The sequence below is a fragment of the Protomyctophum bolini genome, assembly GCF_963924005.1.
Source record: "Protomyctophum bolini genome assembly, chromosome: 10".
Lineage (NCBI taxonomy): Eukaryota > Metazoa > Chordata > Actinopteri > Myctophiformes > Myctophidae > Protomyctophum > Protomyctophum bolini.
In genome coordinates this window covers 17,549,337-17,570,127 of record NC_137871.1, presented here as the reverse complement: position 1 = coordinate 17,570,127, position 20,791 = coordinate 17,549,337, and the positions used below count along the sequence as shown (strand labels likewise).

Here is a 20,791-nt window from a genome sequence, read left to right as displayed (position 1 = left end):
GGTTTTCAAACATTTTAAAGTCAAAGATTTGCTAATATTTGTGCCATGGGCTCCCATACAAGATTCGTGTTGTTAAATGTTAAAAGATGTTTTGAAAATGGCAGATCTACAAGCTCACAACCCTTCGTGATGTGACGAGTTGTGAGATGGGGCTATTAAAAAAAATCTGATGTTTATAGCAGTAAAGTACTGATTTTGTATGGTAGATTAACTAAATTTGCCTCACAGGGGGTCTCAGAACCCCACGTTGAGAACCAGTGATATACACTCATGTCCATACTTGTACTTTTACACAGATGAGCAGCAGCAGTCCAGCAGCCGGCAGCGGAACAGAGTGACCATCTCTTTAACAGTAGCCCCTCCTATGCCCACCTTCCCTTCACCACACACTAGGACGCAACAAGAGAGGTTGACTGGCACGATCGGTAAGGACCCCCAAAGTACATCTGAAAAGATTTCGCGACAATTTGTGTTCACAATTTGTGTGGTGCCAATTGACAGTTTTAACTGAGGATTCTTGCCCAAGATGCATCTCTAGAATCCAAACACACTGGACGTGGATCACAGAATGCGAGATTGATTATAGCTACAAGTGATGGACACCATGAAGGGGCCATTTCATTTTTGGGCCATAACATACCCAAGCAATGTCTGAGGCTTACAAAATGGGGTTTATTATTTTTCATCTTTATATTGTTAAACAAAAGGTACATTTTTGTGTCATTACCTAGACTTGCCAATGGGGTTTTTCATATGATTAAAGCCTAAGTTATTTAAAACTAGAAAAAGAACGTTCATGCCACATCACAATATATGCAAAATCCATATCTAGTCTTGTATCACAATATTAGTATATTTTAAATAATGCCCAGTCTTAGTTCCTTCCTCTGCTTCTTTGCTGATACAATGCACTGTTCCAATATATGAGCTTAGAGGCGTTAAGTGCAATATCTAATGACCTGAGAGTGACTTGGCCCATGTTAATGTATAGCTCACAATGAGCCTGGGATGGATGCCAGCTGCTGTTCCTGGGCCAATGTCAATGTGTAAGAAGATTCTCAAACAGTGTCTGAGCTTTCATGTGCAGCCTGATGAAACACTGCTGCTCATGCTATCTTGTATTTACATGTACTTGTTTATAGTAATTTCTGGGCCTTTTTAAAGGTGGTGTAAGTGATATGCAGTTATCAGTTTTTGTTAAAGGATAAAGCTCTATATTACTACAGAGCATTTGTTCAGTCAAAGGTCTCCCTCTCTCCGGCTCTGGTCAATGTGAAATAGATTTCCAGTATGGGATATCAATGTTATCCAATCAAGAGAGAAGTCCACAAGATCATTGCACCTGTTTTCCCACAGTACATTATAGTGTATTTCTTCTTGTCGTGCTACAAGGCAGTCAGTTACAACACTTGGCTAGATGTGAAGTGTGGGAACTAACTCGGCTTAACCCATTCTGGGCGGGAGGGAACCCATATTGGTATCTTACCCCCTCAGGCCGGGCTTACCATATTTGGGTTCTGTACAGTATGTACAGTATTCAAAAGATTTTTTTTTTTTGATGCTGCTATATAAATATTTGAAGTTTTTCAGAAACCTTAGGTCAGGATTTAGAGGCGTTTTTAGAATCAGCCTTAGGCCTAAATGGGTTAAGCTAATTATTTTCTCTCAACACATTTTCTGATTTCAGGTGTTGCCAATGTGATCACATTGAGTAATTACTTATTTTTCTTGTGAACACCCAGCTCTGCCACTGTGTACTGTAGGTCATATACTTCCACAAAGGTATGCACACTAAAATGTCAAGTCAACTGCATTTGTCCACATTTAGGTGTTAGGTAGTTGCATTTGCTTTTAAACAGTCATGAAAATACAATCCCCCTTCCAAATTGGCAATCTACATAAGGCATCTTCTTAGCCCCAAGCTATTGTTGTGTAGGTTCTTGCTGATGAGCTCAAGAGTTTTATAAGTATGCTTAAACATCTTATTGACCAGATATCATTTTAAAATGAAGTATCCTGCTTATGGGAGATTTATATATAACTGATATACAGTATATATACTAGTATACATTTGATAATAAAATGTTTTTACTCTCTGATATCGGGACTTGGTGTTTGCAACTTACATTTCTCTGCACTGACTCGGTGTGTTTGGTTGTGTGAGCCATGAATGTGTATCAGTTTCACACATCTGCTCAATCCTGACATTGGCTCATTTATGTCTTAGCAGACATCAGGGGTCTATACCCTGAGGTGACTAACTGAGCCATGAACAGCCAAGATGTTTATCTGTGCTGCCGTTCTGTATGATGTGTTACAGGGAATCAAACAAGCAAACAGCAACTTGTAGGATGTTATGAATTACTGTATTGTGTGTGACGTCATGGTTTACTGGTTTCAACATTGTAAAAGTCCCAGTAAAGGTAAATAATCTCTACGCAATCTGGTAGTATCTTGGTGTGAATCACAGCTGTGATATTGCCCAGTGACTGAGTTGGCTGCTGATTTGGGTCAGTTCAGTTAGCAAGCCACATCTGCTTGTATAGAAATATTAAAGTGCAGGTGAGGTAATACCAGTCCCAGAGCATGACCTTTAGACTCACCTAATATCCCCTATGACCCTCAAACTCTTTCTCCAGTTTTTCTCCATTATTTTGCAATGATTCATTGTTAATTGCATTGAATTTGAAATGTCTGTAGTGATTTGAATAGTATGCTAACACCTGGTTACCATACTGATGGACTGCCTCCCAGAGGATTGCTGAATACGCTAACTGCTATAGCACCTGACCCAGATATGACACTCCCACATTGTCTGCTCCGATTCTCTGAGCCACTGGCAGAGTAACACACTGATACATAACACATTAACGCTCCAACACACCAGCTTCTCCATAACATGACCACCAGTCGGCACCAACAGTCTAACACACGCTGTCCAACCACTGGCAGTTATAGTATAGCCTATGGCACTGTCTAGCACATGGAAATGTTTTTTTTTCCAGACTGCTGTTATGCATTTATTTAATTGCTTTAATGGACATGTACTGTCTGGGGGAGAGACGTCTATAAAGAAAGGCATTTGTGAGGTTCCTCTTCATATAGTCTGTTCATCCATATGAGTAATGTAAAATATTGCAGCAGTGTGCATGCGTGTGTGTGTGTGTGTGGGGGGGGGGGGGGCATGGGCAACAAGCATGCCGCATAAGGGGAATGTATCTTACATAAATGATGAATATGCTTTTGCAGAGTGGAAACGAAGGACAAAGACAGTCTCCTTTGTCTACAGCGGCCACGTCACCTGCAGCATGCGTCCCACCCCCTCTCCCTTTCCTTCAGCGAGCCTGTCTGCTTTCAGCACCAAGGACAGCGACCTGCCTCCGAGCTCCGTTACCATGGCAACGAGCACTGCCCTGTTCGCTGCAGCTGTGCATTGGAGCAGCCTGTTATTTGATATTCTGACAAGCCCCCACCTTGTTCTGCAGCATCCGGGAACTGCGGACATCTGCAGACCGTTTGGTACAAATATTCACACATAAGGTGTTTAGTATCCCCCTAAAATTATAGAGTATAGACCTAACATTTCACGCATGGCCCCATGGATTGGAACTCTGCAGTATAGGCTATGGTTTGGTTTAGCATTAGAGCTCACTGCGGCATGGCACACTGTTCCCACAGAATGAGCACTAGGGTAGAATAATATTGCAGATGCACACACTATACATGCACATGCGCCTTTAAGCCACAGGATGTCACTGTTCACCGTTTTAGGAAAATGGGAGCGTATACTATCAGCCACACTACAAGCTGTGTGAATGCAAAATGAAAATATGACCCTGTTTACTAATTGCAATTATAATTATTGGCTAATGGCTACTCAATCTATCATTCACAACTAGTGGATTGGATTATAATCACTTATACATAATTCTTCCATTGTCTAAAAGTTTCCTAATCATCTTTATAACCACTTATAAATAAGTCTTCCGTTGTCTAAAAGTTAACTAATCATCTATTTTGTATAATCAACAGTTTATATCAAATTCATGCGACTGTTTGTGGTTTGTGCAACAACAGCCAATTTAAAGCAAGCAGCGTGGCTGTGTTGCATCATCAAACGCGCGACGGGTGTGTCCATTTTGTCAAGTAGTACAGTATAAACTAAATTACAGCATAGAGAGATACACTGGACAAATAACACCCTTTCATTAAAAATATATAAGAGGTGTATTAATGCCATGCTTAAAGTGGCTGCTTGTATTTTGAGTTGGTGTTTCGCTGTCCGTGGTGCTGAACTGAACTAGCCTGGATCCAGCCCATGCACCTATCCAATATCTCGCAAACAACTGGTCTTATCCAACTAAAGGAATCTGCGCCAAATTTCAATGTCAACTGCCAAGGAAGCAAATCCCTGAATGTTTGTTTCATGTATTTTGTTGTGCCATTTTCTCACCAGGTTTTGTGAAGCGATCCAACCACGTCATATTTGCAAATTGTCACGATAAAATGCGGCTTGGCTATACATTTCTAGATACCACTGATTGGTAAAACAACATTAACATTGCTATTAAAATGTTTGTATGGTGGCGCTGTTGGCGTTTTGATGGCATAAGAATGACAATTAATTGATTTATTAAACAAATATCCTACCATAGATTACAAACCAATATATAACTCAATCTCAAATACAACTGAACGACTGGAGATTAATTTGAATTTCCTGGGACGGTTACAGTTACACTACAATTAATCTAGAATTCAATTTATATTATTTTAATTGGCTGTCCATTGAAACTTTTCTTTTTTGAAACTATATCCTTGCAGCAAGGACCTTGCTGTTAAAACACACCGTGTGGTGTCAGTGTGACCTAGATTATGTTTTCGATGTGTTTTAGGCTCTGCCCATATTTGTGTTGTATAGGCCTTGCTGGAGTAGGAATGACATGTAAGACATTGAATTAGTGGGTATTGGCCGTTTATCGTCATAATACGATTTTCCAGACCAAGATGGATCACATTTTCAATGCCATATAACTATAGGGATTAGTGTATATTTTCTTATAGGGAATCTTTCGTGTTTTCTTTACAATGGGAGACGGAGAACAAAGGCGGATAATGGAGTACTGGTGGTGGGTGGCTGGATTTTTGCTGCTGTCTTGCGAGGAGCATGCATTGGGTCAGACGAGATATTCTATTCCAGAAGAAGTGAAAGTGGGATACGTTGTTGGAAATGTCGCCAAGGATTTAGGACTTGACATCAGCACGTTAGCAGACAGACGGTTTCGTATTGTGTCTGGCTCGAAAGATGCCATGTTTCATTTAAATCAGGACAACGGAATATTGTATGTTGACATGAATGTGGACCGCGAGGCACTCTGTGAAGGAACATCTACATGTGTAATAAACCTCAAAATTGTCGTGGAAAACCCGTTGGAAATACATTACGTTGGTGTTGAAATAACAGATATTAACGACCATTCCCCTACTTTTCCAGAAAATGAACAGCACTTGGAAATGTCCGAGCTCATACCTCTAGGTACCCGTTTTCAAATGCACGCAGCAAGAGACCCCGATAGTGGGGTCCTATCTGTTCGGATTTACAGGTTGAGTCAGAATGATTTTTTCGATATTGATGTTAGAGATGGCGAAGAGGAAAAGATACCATTTTTGGTACTGAAAAATAATTTAGATAGGGAGCACAAGGCAGAGCACAATTTAATATTGACAGCTCTCGATGGAGGCAATCCATCGAGATCAGGGAGTCTTAATTTAACTGTCACAGTATTAGATGCCAATGATAATCACCCAGTGTTTAATCATGACACTTATACAGTCAGTCTGCACGAAAATGCCCCAATTGGAGCGCTCATCATCATGGTAAATGCAACTGACATGGATGACGGTCCCAACGGTGAAATTGAATACAGTTTTGTCAAAACACAGAAACGTAAAGTGTACGATACATTTGTGTTAGATAAATTAACAGGTGAAATTCGACTCAAGGGACATGTGGATTTTGAGGACACTGCGGTTTACAGGCTGAATGTGCAGGCTTCTGATAAAGGTCCTCTTCCATGGACGGCTGAATGTAGAGTTATCATAAACATAGTGGACATGAATGACAATAAACCAGATATAGAAGTCATGTCGTTGTCCACAGTTGTCCCAGAAGATTCAAAGCCCGGGAGTGTTATCTCTCTCATTAGTGTAACAGACAGAGACTCAGGTGTCAACGGTAAAGTTATTTGTACAGTTTCAGGTGACGTCCCATTTGCGTTGAAACCCTCCATTCAGGAGAACATGTACTCCCTTGTCACAAAGGGACGCCTAGACCGAGAACTTGTGTCACATTATGACATAACGTTAACAGCGACTGATTGTGGTCAGCCTGCTCTCTCTATTACTAAAACTCTTAGCGTCCAGATATCTGATGTGAATGATAATAGTCCAGAATTTTCGCAAAATCCATTTGAGCTCTATTTGTTTGAAAACAATGCTCCGGGTGCTTCTATATTTTCCGTAAGTGCTACTGATAAAGACTTTAATGAAAATGCTGCAATTTCATATCATATCGTAAGAGGCGGTGGGTCGCAGAAGGATATGACATCTTTTCTTAATATCAATTCTGATAACGGTTTTGTTTCTGCTCTGAAAATGTTAGACTTTGAAACTATGAAAAACTTCAAATTTCAAGTTCTTGCCACAGACTCTGGAACTCCACCACTGAGCAGCAATGTCACAGTGAACGTGTTCATTCTGGATCAGAACGACAACGCTCCAGTCATCTTGTATCCAGTCAGTGCTAACGGTACTGCTGAAGGTGTGGAGGAGATTCCTCGTAATGTGAACGCAGGACATTTGGTGGCCAAAGTTAGAGCCTATGATGCTGATATAGGATATAATGGCTGGTTATTATATTCACTGCAAGAAGTTCCTGACCACAGTCTGTTTGCTCTGGACCGCTATACAGGACAGATAAGAACACTGCGTTCATTCACAGAGACAGACGAGTCTGAACATAAACTGGTGATACTGGTAAAAGACAATGGAAACGTTTCACTCTCAGCAACAGCTACTGTGATTGTCAAAGTTGTGGAGCCTAAAGAGGCATTTGCAGCTTCTGATGTTAAAAGTACAGTGAAAGATGACGTTGATGACAATGTGACATTTTATCTCATCATAACTTTGGGTTCAGTTTCAGTACTTTTCCTCATCAGTATCATTGTGTTGATTGCAATGCAGTGCTCTAAATCTACAGACTATTCATCCAAACATTTACAAGAGACAAATTATGACGGGACATTGTGTCACAGCATCCAGTACAGATCTGGAGATAGACGGTACATGTTAGTTGGACCCAGAATGAGTATAGGTTCTACTATAGTTCCAGGAAGCAATGGGAATACTCTAGTGGTCCCTGACAGGAGGCGTGCTTCTGGTGAGGTAAGACCACACACACACACACACACACACACACACACACACACACACACACACACACACATCTTCATTCACAAGTCATCATGTACTCTATAGTACTGTCCATGGTGCTGAAATATATTTGTTTCATTTGCGCTTTTGCTGCTTTCCATCTCAGTTTGCCTTCATTCTAGTCACTTAAGAGTCTCTGTAAGTAAAGGATTGTATCCACATGGTGTCAGTGTGTGTCACAACGAAAGGCCTAGTTTGTAGATTTGGCCCTACCCCTTTCTGGAAGGAATTTTTTACATAGGAAAAAGAACGAGATGACACCTCTAACATCATTTTGGACGCCTCGCATATATTTTCACTTGTTCACCCGAAAGCATGGATGTTTTTATATGTAATACAAATTTGTATTTGGTGAGTTTCGGCAAAGACCCTTGCCTGATACGTCTTTAAAGATGGAACCCGAAGGACAAAAGCAGAGAATGGAGTACTGGTGGTGCGTTGCTCTGAGATTGTCGGTGTTGCTATTTTTCGCAGAGCAGGTTTCAGCGCAAATCAAATATTCAATTCCAGAGGAAGTAAAAGCGGGAACCGCTGCTGGAAATGTTGCTAAGGATTTGGGTCTTGAAATCAGCTCGTTGGCGGACAGGCGGTTCCGTATTGTGTCAGGATCAAATGATGGTCTGTTTGAGGTAAATCAGAACAATGGGGTCCTTTATGTCCACACAAATGTTGACAGAGAGGAGCTATGCGATAGCATTGCTTCGTGTTTAATCAACCTAAAAATGGTGGTGGAGAACCCATTGGAAATACACTACATAGCAGTTGAAATAACAGATGTGAACGATAATTCCCCAAGTTTTCAAGAGGCTGAGAAAATGTTAGAAATATATGAGTCTACCGTCACTGGCAAGCGTTTCCAATTACCATCTGCGAGGGACCCAGACGTTGGCGTCAATACTGTGCGTGCGTATAAATTGAACCACAACGAACATTTTAGTATGCAGATTCGAGAAAGAGGAGACGACAAAATACCATTTTTAGTTTTACAAAAGCCTCTCGATAGGGAGAAGCAATCCGAGCACAAACTGATTCTAACAGCCGTTGACGGCGGAAGCCCACCGAGATCAGGGACTCTTAATGTTACAGTGACAGTTCTGGATTCAAACGACAACCACCCAACATTTAGCCAAGAAGTGTACTCCGTCACCCTACCTGAAAATGTTAAGGCTGGAACAGTTGTGTTGAACGTTACCGCGACGGATGAGGACGACGGTGCAAATGGAGAGGTGGAATACTTATTTGGCACTGAACTTGAGCCTCAAATGTATGATATATTTAGTTTGGATAAAGCCACTGGAGAAATTAGAGTTAAAGGCCAGATTGATTTTGAGAATGTTGATGTTTACAAGATAGATGTCCATGCTACGGACAAGGGCCAGCCTCCGATGAGTTCTGACTGTCGAGTAATCATCAAAGTACTGGATCTAAATGACAACAAACCTGAAATAGAGGTGACATCTTTATCGAACTCGGTTCCTGAAGATTCAAAGCCGGGTGCTGTTGTTTCTCTAATTAGTATCACAGACAAGGACTCGGGAATGAACGGCAGAGTTATATGCAGCCTGTCAAATGATGTGCCATTTGAGTTAAAGCCGTCATTCCAAGACAACATGTATTCTTTAATTACCAAAAATAAATTGGACCGAGAGTCCATTTCATATTATGACATCACTATAACAGCCACTGACTGTGGTCAACCGCCCCTGTCCACATTCAAAACTCTGAGCATTGTGGTATCGGATGTGAATGATAACAGTCCCGAGTTCTTGCATAACCCGATTGAAGTCTATCTGACAGAAAATAATGAGCCTGGCAAGTCAATGTTTTCTGTTAGCGCATCTGATAAAGATTTAAGTGACAATGCTGCTTTATCCTACCGAATAGTTAGAGATGGTCGACGTAACGATATGGCACCTTTCCTTAATATAAATTCAGATGGACATATTTCTGCCCTAAAATTTTTCGACTTTGAATCCTTGAAAACTTTTCAGTTTCAAGTTGTGGCCATGGACTCTGGAACTCCGTCACTAAGCAGCAATGTCACAGTGAATGTATTCATTCTGGATCAGAACGACAACGCTCCAGTCATCTTGTATCCAGTCAGTGCTAACGGTACTGCTGAAGGTGTGGAGGAGATTCCTCGTAATGTGAATGCAGGACATTTGGTTACTAAAGTGAGAGCCTATGATGCTGATATAGGATATAACGGCTGGTTGTTGTATTCACTCCAGGAAGTCACTGACCACAGTCTGTTTGGTTTGGACCGCTATACAGGACAGATAAGAACACTTCGTTCATTCACAGAGACAGACGAGGCTGAACATAAACTGGTCATACTGGTAAAAGACAATGGAAATGTTTCACTCTCAGCAACAGCTACTGTGACTGTCAAGGTTGTCGAGCCTAAAGAGGCATTTGCTGCTTCTGGTGTTACAAGTGTTACAAACGATGAGGATGATAATAATGTAACATTTTATTTGATCATTACTCTGGGCTCAGTTTCGACACTTTTGCTCATCAGTATCATCGTGCTGATGGCAATGCAGTGCTCCAAATCCACAGACTATTCCTCAAAGCAATTACAAGACGCTAATTACGACGGAACTCTGTGCCACAGCATCCAGTACAGATCTGGAGACAGGAGATATATGTTAGTTGGACCTAGAATGAGTATTGGTTCTACTATAGTTCCAGGAAGCAATGGAAATACTCTAGTGGTCTCTGACAGGAGGGACAAGTCTGGAGAGGTAAGGTCTATTTGCAGTTTTAAATAATGCTATTTTCTTAAAATTGCCTTTACAGTTATGCTCGATATTTTATGCCATTTGAGATATTTTCACCGCCAGTTTGGTTGTCGAGCTGTCATTGTCAATTGTGTGTGTGCGTGCGTGTGCGTGCTGTCCATGGTGCTGAAATCAAATTCATCGGTATGTTGTGAGTTGTGACCATGTGCATGGGGCTACGTTCGCTGTCCATGGTTCTGAAATGTGTGTGTGTGTGTGTGTGTGTGTGTGTGTGGCTTTCTTTGATGTTAGGATATACTATAAGTAATTATAGTCTCCCTCCAGAGCTTCCACCAGAACCCACATCTTTCACGAGTGTACAGAGATGCTAACTCCTTAATGGACTCTATTCTATAGTTGACTCATACACACAGTCGGCATGTTTGAAAAGGTTTTGCATGAGTCGGCAGTCTGTAATGCGTTTGTCATGGAGAACAGGTTAACAGTTTAATCTAGTAGGCTACATTCAATTAATAAATTAATCAATATCACAATGTTCTATCTAACAACAACAAATCTTTTGTGTGATTTGTGTTGTTTGAAAGTGTTGATCAAACAATTTAGTTCGCCTTTCTTTCTACAAATGGCACCATGCATCCAGATGGGGTCAGCATTATATTAAAGAACAGCCTTTCTGTATAAGCCCTGCCCTTTTGAAGCTGTTTTCGTTCCGTTGTGAACGAGAGGAAGGCGTTTGGACGAAACATGTTTCAGCTGGATATTGTTATTTGACCACCGTTAAAACTGAATGATGAAATTTCACCTCACTAACGGCTGCGGACGGTTGTTATCTTTGGAGGGGACTAATCTACTGAGGAGCATTTTATAATTTCCACTAAGGAACAAAGAGCCAGAATGGTGTCTTGTTGTGGTGTTCTGCTTTTCTCTCTCCTGCTTTGTCTTGTGGAACATGTTCCAGCTCAAATAAGATATTCAATTTCAGAAGAGGTCAAAGCTGGCACTGTTGTTGGTAATGTTGCCAAGGATCTGGGACTCGATGTTAGTACTTTGATACATAGGCGGTTTCGCATCGTGTCTGGATCTAAGGAGGCTCTATTGGAGGTAAACCAGAACAATGGAATATTGTACGTCCATAAGAACATCGACAGAGAAGAGCTCTGTGACAGCAATGGGGCATGTTTAATAGAGCTGAAAATAGTTGTTGAAAATCCACTTGAAATTCATTATGTCAGCGTAGATATTACAGATGTTAACGACCATTCGCCCACATTTCCAGAGAGTGAAAAGGTAGTTGAAATATCAGAGAATACATTACCAGGAGCACGATTTCAGTTACCGGGTGCACATGATCCAGATATAGCAATTAATTCTATCCAGCGGTATAAGCTGAGCCAAAATGAGAATTTTCAACTTGAAATTAGAGACCGGGAAGAGGATAAAATACCATTTTTAGTCTTACAGAGACACTTGGACAGGGAACAGAAATGTAACCATAGTTTGATTCTTACAGCCATAGACGGAGGGACCCCACACAAATCAGCAAATCTCAATATTACGGTAAATGTTCTTGATACTAATGATAATAGACCCGTTTTTTCTAAAGAAGGTTATTCAGTGATGTTGCGTGAAAACGTTGATGTTGGTACTATTGTAATAAGCGTGCAAGCAACAGACTTGGACGAGGGAATTAATGGCGATGTTGAATATGCATTTGGTAGTGATATGAATCATAAAATATTAGAGTTGTTCAGTTTGGAAAAAGAAACTGGCGAAATTCGTGTCAACGGAAAGATTGACTACGAGACCACTGATGTCTATAAATTAGATGTCCAAGCTTCTGACAAGGGCCAACCTCCGATGACAACAGATTGTAGAGTCATTATAAAGATTGAGGATGTCAATGACAATAAACCAGAAATAGAAGTGACATCAATATCCAACGCTGTTCTAGAGAATTCAAGACAAGGGACTGTAATCTCTCTCATTAGCGTTACCGATATTGATTCCGGCCTGAATGGAAAGATTATATGCAGCCTGACAGATAATGTGCCATTTGAATTAAAGCCGTCATATAAGGAAAATATGTACTCACTGGTGACAAAAGAAACGTTGGACAGAGAAAGTGTATCACATTACGACTTTGCTATCACAGCAACTGACTCTGGTCAGCCCCCTCTCTCCTCATTCAAACTCCTAAACATTGAAATATCAGATGTGAACGACAACAGCCCACAGTTCCAGCAAAATCCTCTCGAATTGTATTTGTTCGAAAATAATGCACCTGGTGCATCCATATATTCGGTTAGCGCATTTGATGAAGACTTGAATGAAAACGCCGCGATATCCTATCATATAGTAAGAAGAGAGAGGAGTCCAAATCATATGGCATCTTTCCTGAATATTAATTCTGATAATGGGCACATCTCTGCGCTGAAAAGTTTCGACTTTGAAACTATTAAAACGTTTCAGTTTCAAGTTGTTGCCACAGACTCTGGAACTCCATCACAAAGTAGTAATGTCACAGTGAATGTGTTCATTCTGGATCAGAACGACAACGCTCCAGTCATCTTGTATCCAGTCAGTGCTAACGGTACTGCTGAAGGTGTGGTGGAGATTCCACGTAATGTGAACCCAGGACATTTAGTGACTAAAGTGAGAGCCTATGATGCTGATATAGGATATAATGGCTGGTTATTATATTCACTACAGGAAGTTACTGACCACAGTCTGTTTGGTTTGGACCGCTATACAGGACAGATAAGAACCCTTCGCTCATTCACAGAGACAGACGAGGCTCAACATAAACTGGTCATACTAGTAAAAGACAATGGAAATGTTTCACTCTCAGCAACAGCTACTGTGATTATTAAGGTTGTTGAGCCTAAAGAGGCTTTTGCAGCTTCTGATGTTAAAGGTGCAGCAAAAGATGAAGAGGAAAACAATGTTGCGTTTTATCTGATATTAACTTTGGGCTCAGTTTCAACACTTTTTCTCATCAGTATCACTGTGTTGATCGTAATGCAGTGCTCCAAATCCACAGACTATTCCTCCAAGCAATTGCAAGATGCAAATTACGACGGGACACTGTGTCACAGCATCCAGTACAGATCTGGAGACAGACGATACATGTTAGTTGGACCCAGAATGAGTATAGGCTCTACTATAGTTCCAGGAAGCAATGGAAATACACTAGTGGTCTCTGACAGGAGGCGTGCATCTGGAGAGGTAAGATCATTCATTCATAAACGCATATGAGTCTGTGCAGTGCACCAATCATGTCTCACACTCACACTCACACTCACACACTCACTCACTCACTCACACTCTCTCTGTCCATGGTGCTGAACTCTGTTTTGAAACTCGCTGCATTTTCGTGTGTGTGCATGCGCGCTCACGCGTGAGTGTGCGTGTTTGTGTGTGTGTCAGAGTTGCAACTTGCAACAAACTCATATGTCTTTCAATAGTAACGCTGCACGGTGAAATGTTTTACTTTGTAGCCTATGGTTTATTGGTTTATATCCTCTTGCTGCTTTAGGACTACATTAATCTTCTGGCGTGTATAGTTTTTCCTCTGGGTGTCAGTGCTTTATCAAAAAACTCTAGTCTGAGTTGGCCCTCCCTTTTCGGGATTCTTTTTTTGTTCCATCCCGGGGGCAGAAGGTGCACATGCAGCTTTGAGCCAAGCATTAGATTCGAAGCAATCCGTTTTTTTACTGGTTTAAGAACAATATGTGCCGTTTCAATGGGTGGTAATAATAATAATAATAATAATAATACATTCAATTTGTATAGAACCTTTCATGAAGTGCAGCTCAAAGTGCTTTACAGAGCAATGAAGAAAAAACGGTGCATAGGGGCCTGCATAGGACCTGCATAAAATACCACATTCTGACCATGTGCTCTTTTGCTTTGTCGCTCTCCGTGGTGCTGAAATGCGTTAAGTAGAAGTTGTTAATCTAATTCTAGTTGTTGCATACTTTGTTCTCATATGTTGAAGTGACTTTACCATACTTGTTCCATGTGGTGTCAGTGTTACATCGGAAACGAGGGCTGTGCATTCAGCAGAAGGCCCTGCCCCCCTCGGAGAGGCAAGTCATTTCACGTGGAAATTAACAGATAATACTCGCTTGCATTTTGAAGTACAGCAATTGTACCTTATCCAGCTAGGAAATATGACGGTTATCAAATCTGTGGAATACCTATAATCAACAGGAACTTATCGAGGGCCGAGTTTGGTGCACCTTATTGTGAAGGGGGGGGAAGGCGCAGAATGGAGTACGGGTGGGCTTTTCTGTGTTTGTCCCTGCTACTGTGTTTCTCGGAGCAGATTTCAGGTCAAATTAGATATGCTATTCCAGAGGAAGTAAAAGTGGGATCCGTTGTTGGAAACGTTGCCAAGGATTTGGGACTTGATGTCAGCACGTTGAAAGAGAGGCGTTTTCGAATTGTCTCTGGGTCTGAGGACGACATATTCGAGGTAAACCAGAACAATGGGTTCTTGCTTGTCCGCAAAAACGTTGACAGAGAGGCGCTCTGTGACGGTAACGGCGCCTGTGCAGTTGATCTAAAAATGGTTGTTGAAAACCCCTTGGAAATCCATTATGTTGGAGTGGAAATAACAGATATCAATGACAATTCACCCACATTTTCCGACTCAAATGTAGAAATTAGACTAGCGGAAAACAAGTTACCAGGGGCAAGATTTGAACTACAGGCTGCCAGAGACTTAGACGCTGGACTGAATTCTATTCGCACATATACATTAAATCAAAATGAACATTTCCATTTAGAGATTAGGGATGGCGGAGAGGGAGAAAGGATCCCCGTTCTTGTTTTACAGAAAGCCCTGGACAGGGAACAGAATACCAATCATGCATTAAAGTTAACAGCATTAGATGGCGGAAATCCACCAAGATCAAGTGCTTTGAACGTGACTGTTACAGTGCTAGACATTAATGACAACCAACCAGTGTGTAGCCAAGATGTTTACTCAGCGACTATAGAGGAAAATGCAAACATCGGAAGAGTTATATTAATAATCAATGCATCTGATGCAGACTCTGGTTCAAATGGGGATGTAGAATATACACTTGGGAGAAATCTCAAGAAACGCGTGTATGAGCTATTTCAATTAAATAGCATAACAGGGGAAATACGCGTTAAAGGGCCAATTGATTTCGAAGAAAGTGACCTGCATAGACTGAATATTGAAGCATCTGATAAAGGCCAGCCTCCTATGTCCACTGAATGTAGGGTAATCATAAAGATACAAGATGTAAATGATAACAAACCAGTAATAGAGGTGACTTCACTGTTTAATACAGTGCCTGAAGACTCTAAACCAGGGACAGTTATTTCTCTCATCAGTGTTACAGATAAAGACTTTGGTCTTAATGGTAAAGTAATATCTAGTATATTGGAGAATGTGCCATTTGAGTTGAAACCCTCATACAAAGACAATGTATATTCTGTTGTTACAAAAGAACCATTGGATAGAGAGTTAGTTTCCCAGTATGACTTTACCATAAAGGCTTCTGACTGTGGCCAGCCACCACTCTCCAATGTCAAAACGCTAAGCATTCAGATATCAGATGTAAATGACAACAGGCCAGTATTCTCTAAAAGTCCATATGAATTTTACATATTAGAAAATAATGCCCCTGGTTCTGCTATATTCTCTGTAACAGCTTCTGACAAAGACTTGAATGAAAATGCTGCTATCTCATACCACATTGTTCGAGGAGAAGGCAAACAAAACCACATGACACCTTTCCTTAATATAAATTCCGATAATGGAATCGTTTCAGCATCAAAAGGCTTTGATTTTGAGACTCTGAAGATATTTCAGTTCCATGTTGTTGCCACAGACTCTGGAACTCCACCACTAAGCAGCAATGTCACAGTGAATATGTACATTCTGGATCAGAACGACAACGCTCCAGTCATCTTGTACCCAGTCAGTGCTAACGGTACTGCTGAAGGTGTGGAGGAGATTCCTCGTAATGTGAACCCAGGACATTTAGTGGCTAAAGTGAGAGCCTATGATGCAGATATAGGATATAATGGCTGGTTATTATATTCACTGCAGGAAGTTAGTGACCACAGTCTGTTTGCTTTGGACCGCTATACAGGACAGATACGAACACTTCGCTCATTCACAGAAACTGATGAGGCTGAACATAAACTGGTCATACTGGTAAAAGACAATGGAAACGTTTCACTCTCAGCAACAGCTACTGTGATTGTCAAAGTAATGGAACCCAAAGAGGCGTTTTCAGCTACTGATGTTAAAAGTTCTGTGAGGGATGAAGAGGAGAACAATGTGGCCTTTTATCTGATTATAACTTTGGGCTCAGTGTCAACGCTTTTTCTCATCAGTATAATCGTTTTGATATTAATGCAGTGCTCCAAACCTATAGAGTATTCTTCTAAGTATTCACAGGACACCAATTATGATGGGACAATGTGCCACAGCATCCAATACAGATCTGGAGACAAACGCTACATGTTAGTTGGACCGAGAATGAGTATAGGTTCTACTATAGTTCCAGGAAGCAATGGGAATACTCTAGTGGTCTCTGACAGGAGGCGCGTGTCCGGAGAGGTAAGACCAATTTTAAACTAATGTGTATTTTACTTTTGTAGTGATGTTACATGTTGTGGTGCTTTGAGGGATATTTCACTTAAAAGTCACACCCGTGTGAAGTTAGGGGCGCTCTTATAATCGTACATCATCATGCATCATCTCATACTGGCCAATCAGAATGCCTGTTGCCACAAATGTACATCATACTAAAAAAACGGAGAAAAAAAGTTTGTAAGTTGTTCGATTCAATATATTTAGATATTTGTAATTCATTTTATTTTCTTCATTTTCCCCAAAAAGGAAATCAATAAAATAAATGGAAAAAAGTCACCAGAACCAAGAACGGGTGTTTTTGATGAATCTAGGTTAAAAAACTTAAAAGTAAGTTTGAAGTTAAAATGGGTTCCTATAGGAAGGAGGCGTGTCTGATAAAATGGATACCAAATATATAAATAGGCTTCTGAATTGAGCAACTTGAAAAAAAAATGTCTGGAGTGAGAATATTTTTAAGTGAAATCTCCCTTTAAGGTCCTTTGCTCATATCTCTTGACTGCATGGTCAAGTTCGCTGTCCATGGTTCTGACGGTTCTTTCCCATTTATATAATAGCCTACATATTTTAGATTAGGTATAGGCTAGTTAAATTATAACTGGTGAAAATACCAATTCCTGATTTCAGAAGATCTAAATATGATATTGTAGGCCACACACACACACACACACACACACACACACACACACACACACACACACACACACACACACACACACACACACACACACACACACACACACACATACACATACACATACACATACACACACACACAGCATATCTAACCTAAAAGGTGCGTGCTGGAATCGCATGGTGGCACTACTCAGTTAAAATTAAGCCACTCGTTTGAGTCCGCCCATTCACTGAGGATACGTTCAATTTTTTTATCTTTGCAATACCGTTTCAACTCTAGCTGTCGTTGTCATCTGGTACACTTTTAGGATGATTTCCTCGCATAGATGATGGACAAACACATGATATCAATTCATTCACGTTTACTTGGAAATGTGCTTTTAACCCAGAAGATGAAACAAAGAGGACAAGGGACATTGCGATTGCCATGGCAGTGGGTTGCCTTTATTATCGTGTTTGGGTTGTTCGTTGGCGAGGCCTCTGCACAGATAAGATACACTATATCCGAAGAGCTTAAACAAGGAACTGCAATTGGGAATATAGCTAAGGATTTGGGAATAGATGTGCATATTTTGCGGGACAGAGGATTTCGCATCGTGTCTGGCTCCACCGAGCCGCTTATCAGTGTAAATGAAAACGATGGTATCCTTTATGTGAACCGCATTATAGACAGAGAGGAAATATGCGAGCGGACCAGTGTATGCTTGATCAATCTTAAAACCGTGTTGGAGAACCCCTTGGAGATCCATTATGTCGCCGTGGAAGTATTGGATGTAAATGATCACTCGCCAAGCTTCCCAGACAAAGAGAAAAGGCTTGAAATCTCAGAGTCCACCTTACCAGGAGCAACATTTCAATTGCATGCTGCCCGCGACCCTGATGGTGGTGTCAATTCTATCCAGCAGTATAAATTGAGTCGCAATAATCATTTTAGGTTAGAGGTGAAGGATCGGGGCAAAGATGGTAAGATCCCTATTTTACATTTACAAAGCCCACTTGACAGAGAAACGTCTAATAGTCATCAACTACTACTTACAGCCATGGATGGGGGAAAGCCTCCAAAATCAGGGACTGTAGTGTTATTAATTGATGTTTTAGATGTGAACGACAACATGCCTGTTTTTACAAAAGATACATATTCTGCGACACTTAATGAGAACTCGCCCATTGGTACAACAGTCATTCAAGTTAACGCCACCGATATGGATGACGGTTCAAACGGGGAGGTGGTTTATTCTTTTGGAAATGTCAATAGTAAAGTACGAGACCTTTTTGACGTTGAACCAGACACAGGAGAAATAACAGTGAAAGGACAAATAGACTATGAGTTAGACGACAGTTACGAGATTGATATCCAAGCATCCGATAAAGGAGCCTCACCTTTTAGAACGGATAAAAGTGTTACTATAAAGATTACAGACCTAAATGACAATGCACCTGTGATTGAGGTGACGTCGTTATCCAACGCAATATCCGAAGATTCTAGACCAGGAACAACTGTAGCACTTATAAGTATTATGGATTCGGACTCTGGACTGAATGGAAAGGTTGTCAGCTATGTAAACGAGGGCGTCCCCTTCACACTAACCCCTTCCATACAGGATAACATGTACGCTGTTGTCACCAAGTCTCAGCTTGACAGAGAGAAGGAAAACAAATATGATGTAACGATAGTTGCAAAAGATGCAGGTGACCCAGCCTTATCAGCTGAATGTACAATAAGTGTCGTTGTATCAGACATGAACGATAACAGACCAGAGTTTCTAGTGAGCCCCTATACGTTCTACGTCACTGAGAACAATACTCCAGGAGCATCATTATTTTCTGTAAGGGCCTCTGATCGTGACGAGGGCGATAATGCTATTATTTCTTATTCCATAAAGAGAGATGGGGGAGATAACAAAATGACATCATTTCTGAATATGAATCCCGAAAATGGTGATATATTGGCCGTAAAACACTTTGACTTTGAAACTGTGAAAACGTTTCAATTCCAAGTTGTTGCCACAGACACTGGAACTCCGTCACAAAGCAATAATGTCACAGTGAACGTGTTCATTCTGGATCAGAACGACAACGCTCCAGTCATCTTGTATCCAGTCAGTGCTAACGGTACTGCTGAAGGTGTGGAGGAGATTACTCGTAATGTCAACGCAGGATATTTGGTGGCTAAAGTGAGAGCCTATGATGCTGATATAGGATATAATGGCTGGTTATTATATTCACTACAGGAAGTTACTGACCACAGTCTGTTTGCTTTGGACCGCTATACAGGACAGATACGAACACTGCGTTCATTCACAGAGACAGACGAGGCTGACCACAAACTGGTCATACTGGTAAAAGACAATGGAAACGTTTCACTCTCAGCAACAGCTACTATAATTGTCAAAGTAGTGGAACCCAAAGAGGCTTTTGCAGCTTCTGATGTTAAAGGGTCTACAAAAGACGAAGAGGAGAATAATGTGACATTTTATCTGATCATAACTTTAGGCTCAGTTTCAGTACTTTTCCTCATATGTATTATCGGTTTGGTTGCAATGCAGTGCTCCAAACCTACAGCCTATTCCTCCAAGTGTTTACAAGAGACAAATTACGACGGGACATTGTGCCACAGCATCCAGTACAGATCCGGAGACAGACGGTACATGTTAGTTGGACCCAGAATGAGTATAGGTTCTACTATAGTTCCAGGCAGCAATGGGAATACTCTAGTAGTCTCTGATAGGAGGCGTGCATCTGGAGAGGTAAGACATGTTTTTTTTTTGGTTTTTTTTAGCTATTGTAATGTTGTGACATGGCATGGTATGGCCGGGTTGCACACTATTTTCACATATAAGGACTGGTAAACTTAACTTTCAGAGTGTAAAATATTGACCCGCAAGGATCTAGATCGTGTTGTCATTTAAGTAATTAACTCAGGCTATTCCTCATTGTGCAATTTAATTGGCAATGGATTTAATTCAATAACATTTGCTTCAAGCTGTGATTTCTTTGCACCATTGTGGAATACAACTTTGACTGTCATGCATGCAGACAACATATTCTGAATGCATATACTCTGTAAAAACAGTCAAAACATTTTTATCGCTGTCCATGGTGCTGAAATAGTGTTCATATCTGGTCGCATATTTAGGTTTGGCTAACGTCATGAAACACTCAGAATTACGTTTGACATTTAGGTATCTGTTAAATTTGATTTATATAATTATTTTATGTTGTGAAGTTAAACTCTGAAATATATGAATCATGAAAGTAAGGTAACATTTATTCGTGCAATATT

At 40.8% G+C, this 20,791-nt stretch overlaps 4 protein-coding genes across 4 annotated transcripts; all 4 read left to right on the top strand.

Annotated features, from left to right (window-relative positions):
- Window positions 1-6,144: 6,144 nt before the first annotated feature.
- LOC308322199 (protocadherin beta-15-like) lies at window positions 6,145-13,490 on the top strand (the record flags this gene model as incomplete). The annotated part of the gene is made up of 2 exons (XM_080773392.1): window positions 6,145-6,573; window positions 12,603-13,490. 2 exons carry the CDS (start codon window positions 6,145-6,147, stop codon window positions 13,488-13,490), a joined length of 1,317 nt encoding a protein of 438 aa, XP_080629518.1.
- LOC308322883 (protocadherin alpha-8-like) lies at window positions 6,673-12,432 on the top strand (the record flags this gene model as incomplete). Its single annotated transcript, XM_080774372.1, has 6 exons — window positions 6,673-7,161; window positions 7,884-10,254; window positions 11,218-11,408; window positions 11,512-11,522; window positions 11,894-12,206; window positions 12,388-12,432. The coding sequence occupies 6 exons, from the start codon at window positions 6,673-6,675 to the stop codon at window positions 12,430-12,432; spliced, it is 3,420 nt and encodes a 1,139-aa protein (XP_080630498.1).
- A 1,015-nt stretch (window positions 13,491-14,505) lies between the features above and the next one.
- Window positions 14,506-16,860, top strand: LOC308322198 (protocadherin alpha-3-like; the record flags this gene model as incomplete). Its single annotated transcript, XM_080773391.1, has 1 exon — window positions 14,506-16,860. One exon carries the CDS (start codon window positions 14,506-14,508, stop codon window positions 16,858-16,860), a length of 2,355 nt encoding a protein of 784 aa, XP_080629517.1.
- A 1,040-nt stretch (window positions 16,861-17,900) lies between these two features.
- LOC308322197 (protocadherin beta-18-like) lies at window positions 17,901-20,357 on the top strand (the record flags this gene model as incomplete). Its single annotated transcript, XM_080773390.1, has 1 exon — window positions 17,901-20,357. One exon carries the CDS (start codon window positions 17,901-17,903, stop codon window positions 20,355-20,357), a length of 2,457 nt encoding a protein of 818 aa, XP_080629516.1.
- Between the last annotated feature and the right edge of the window lie 434 nt (window positions 20,358-20,791).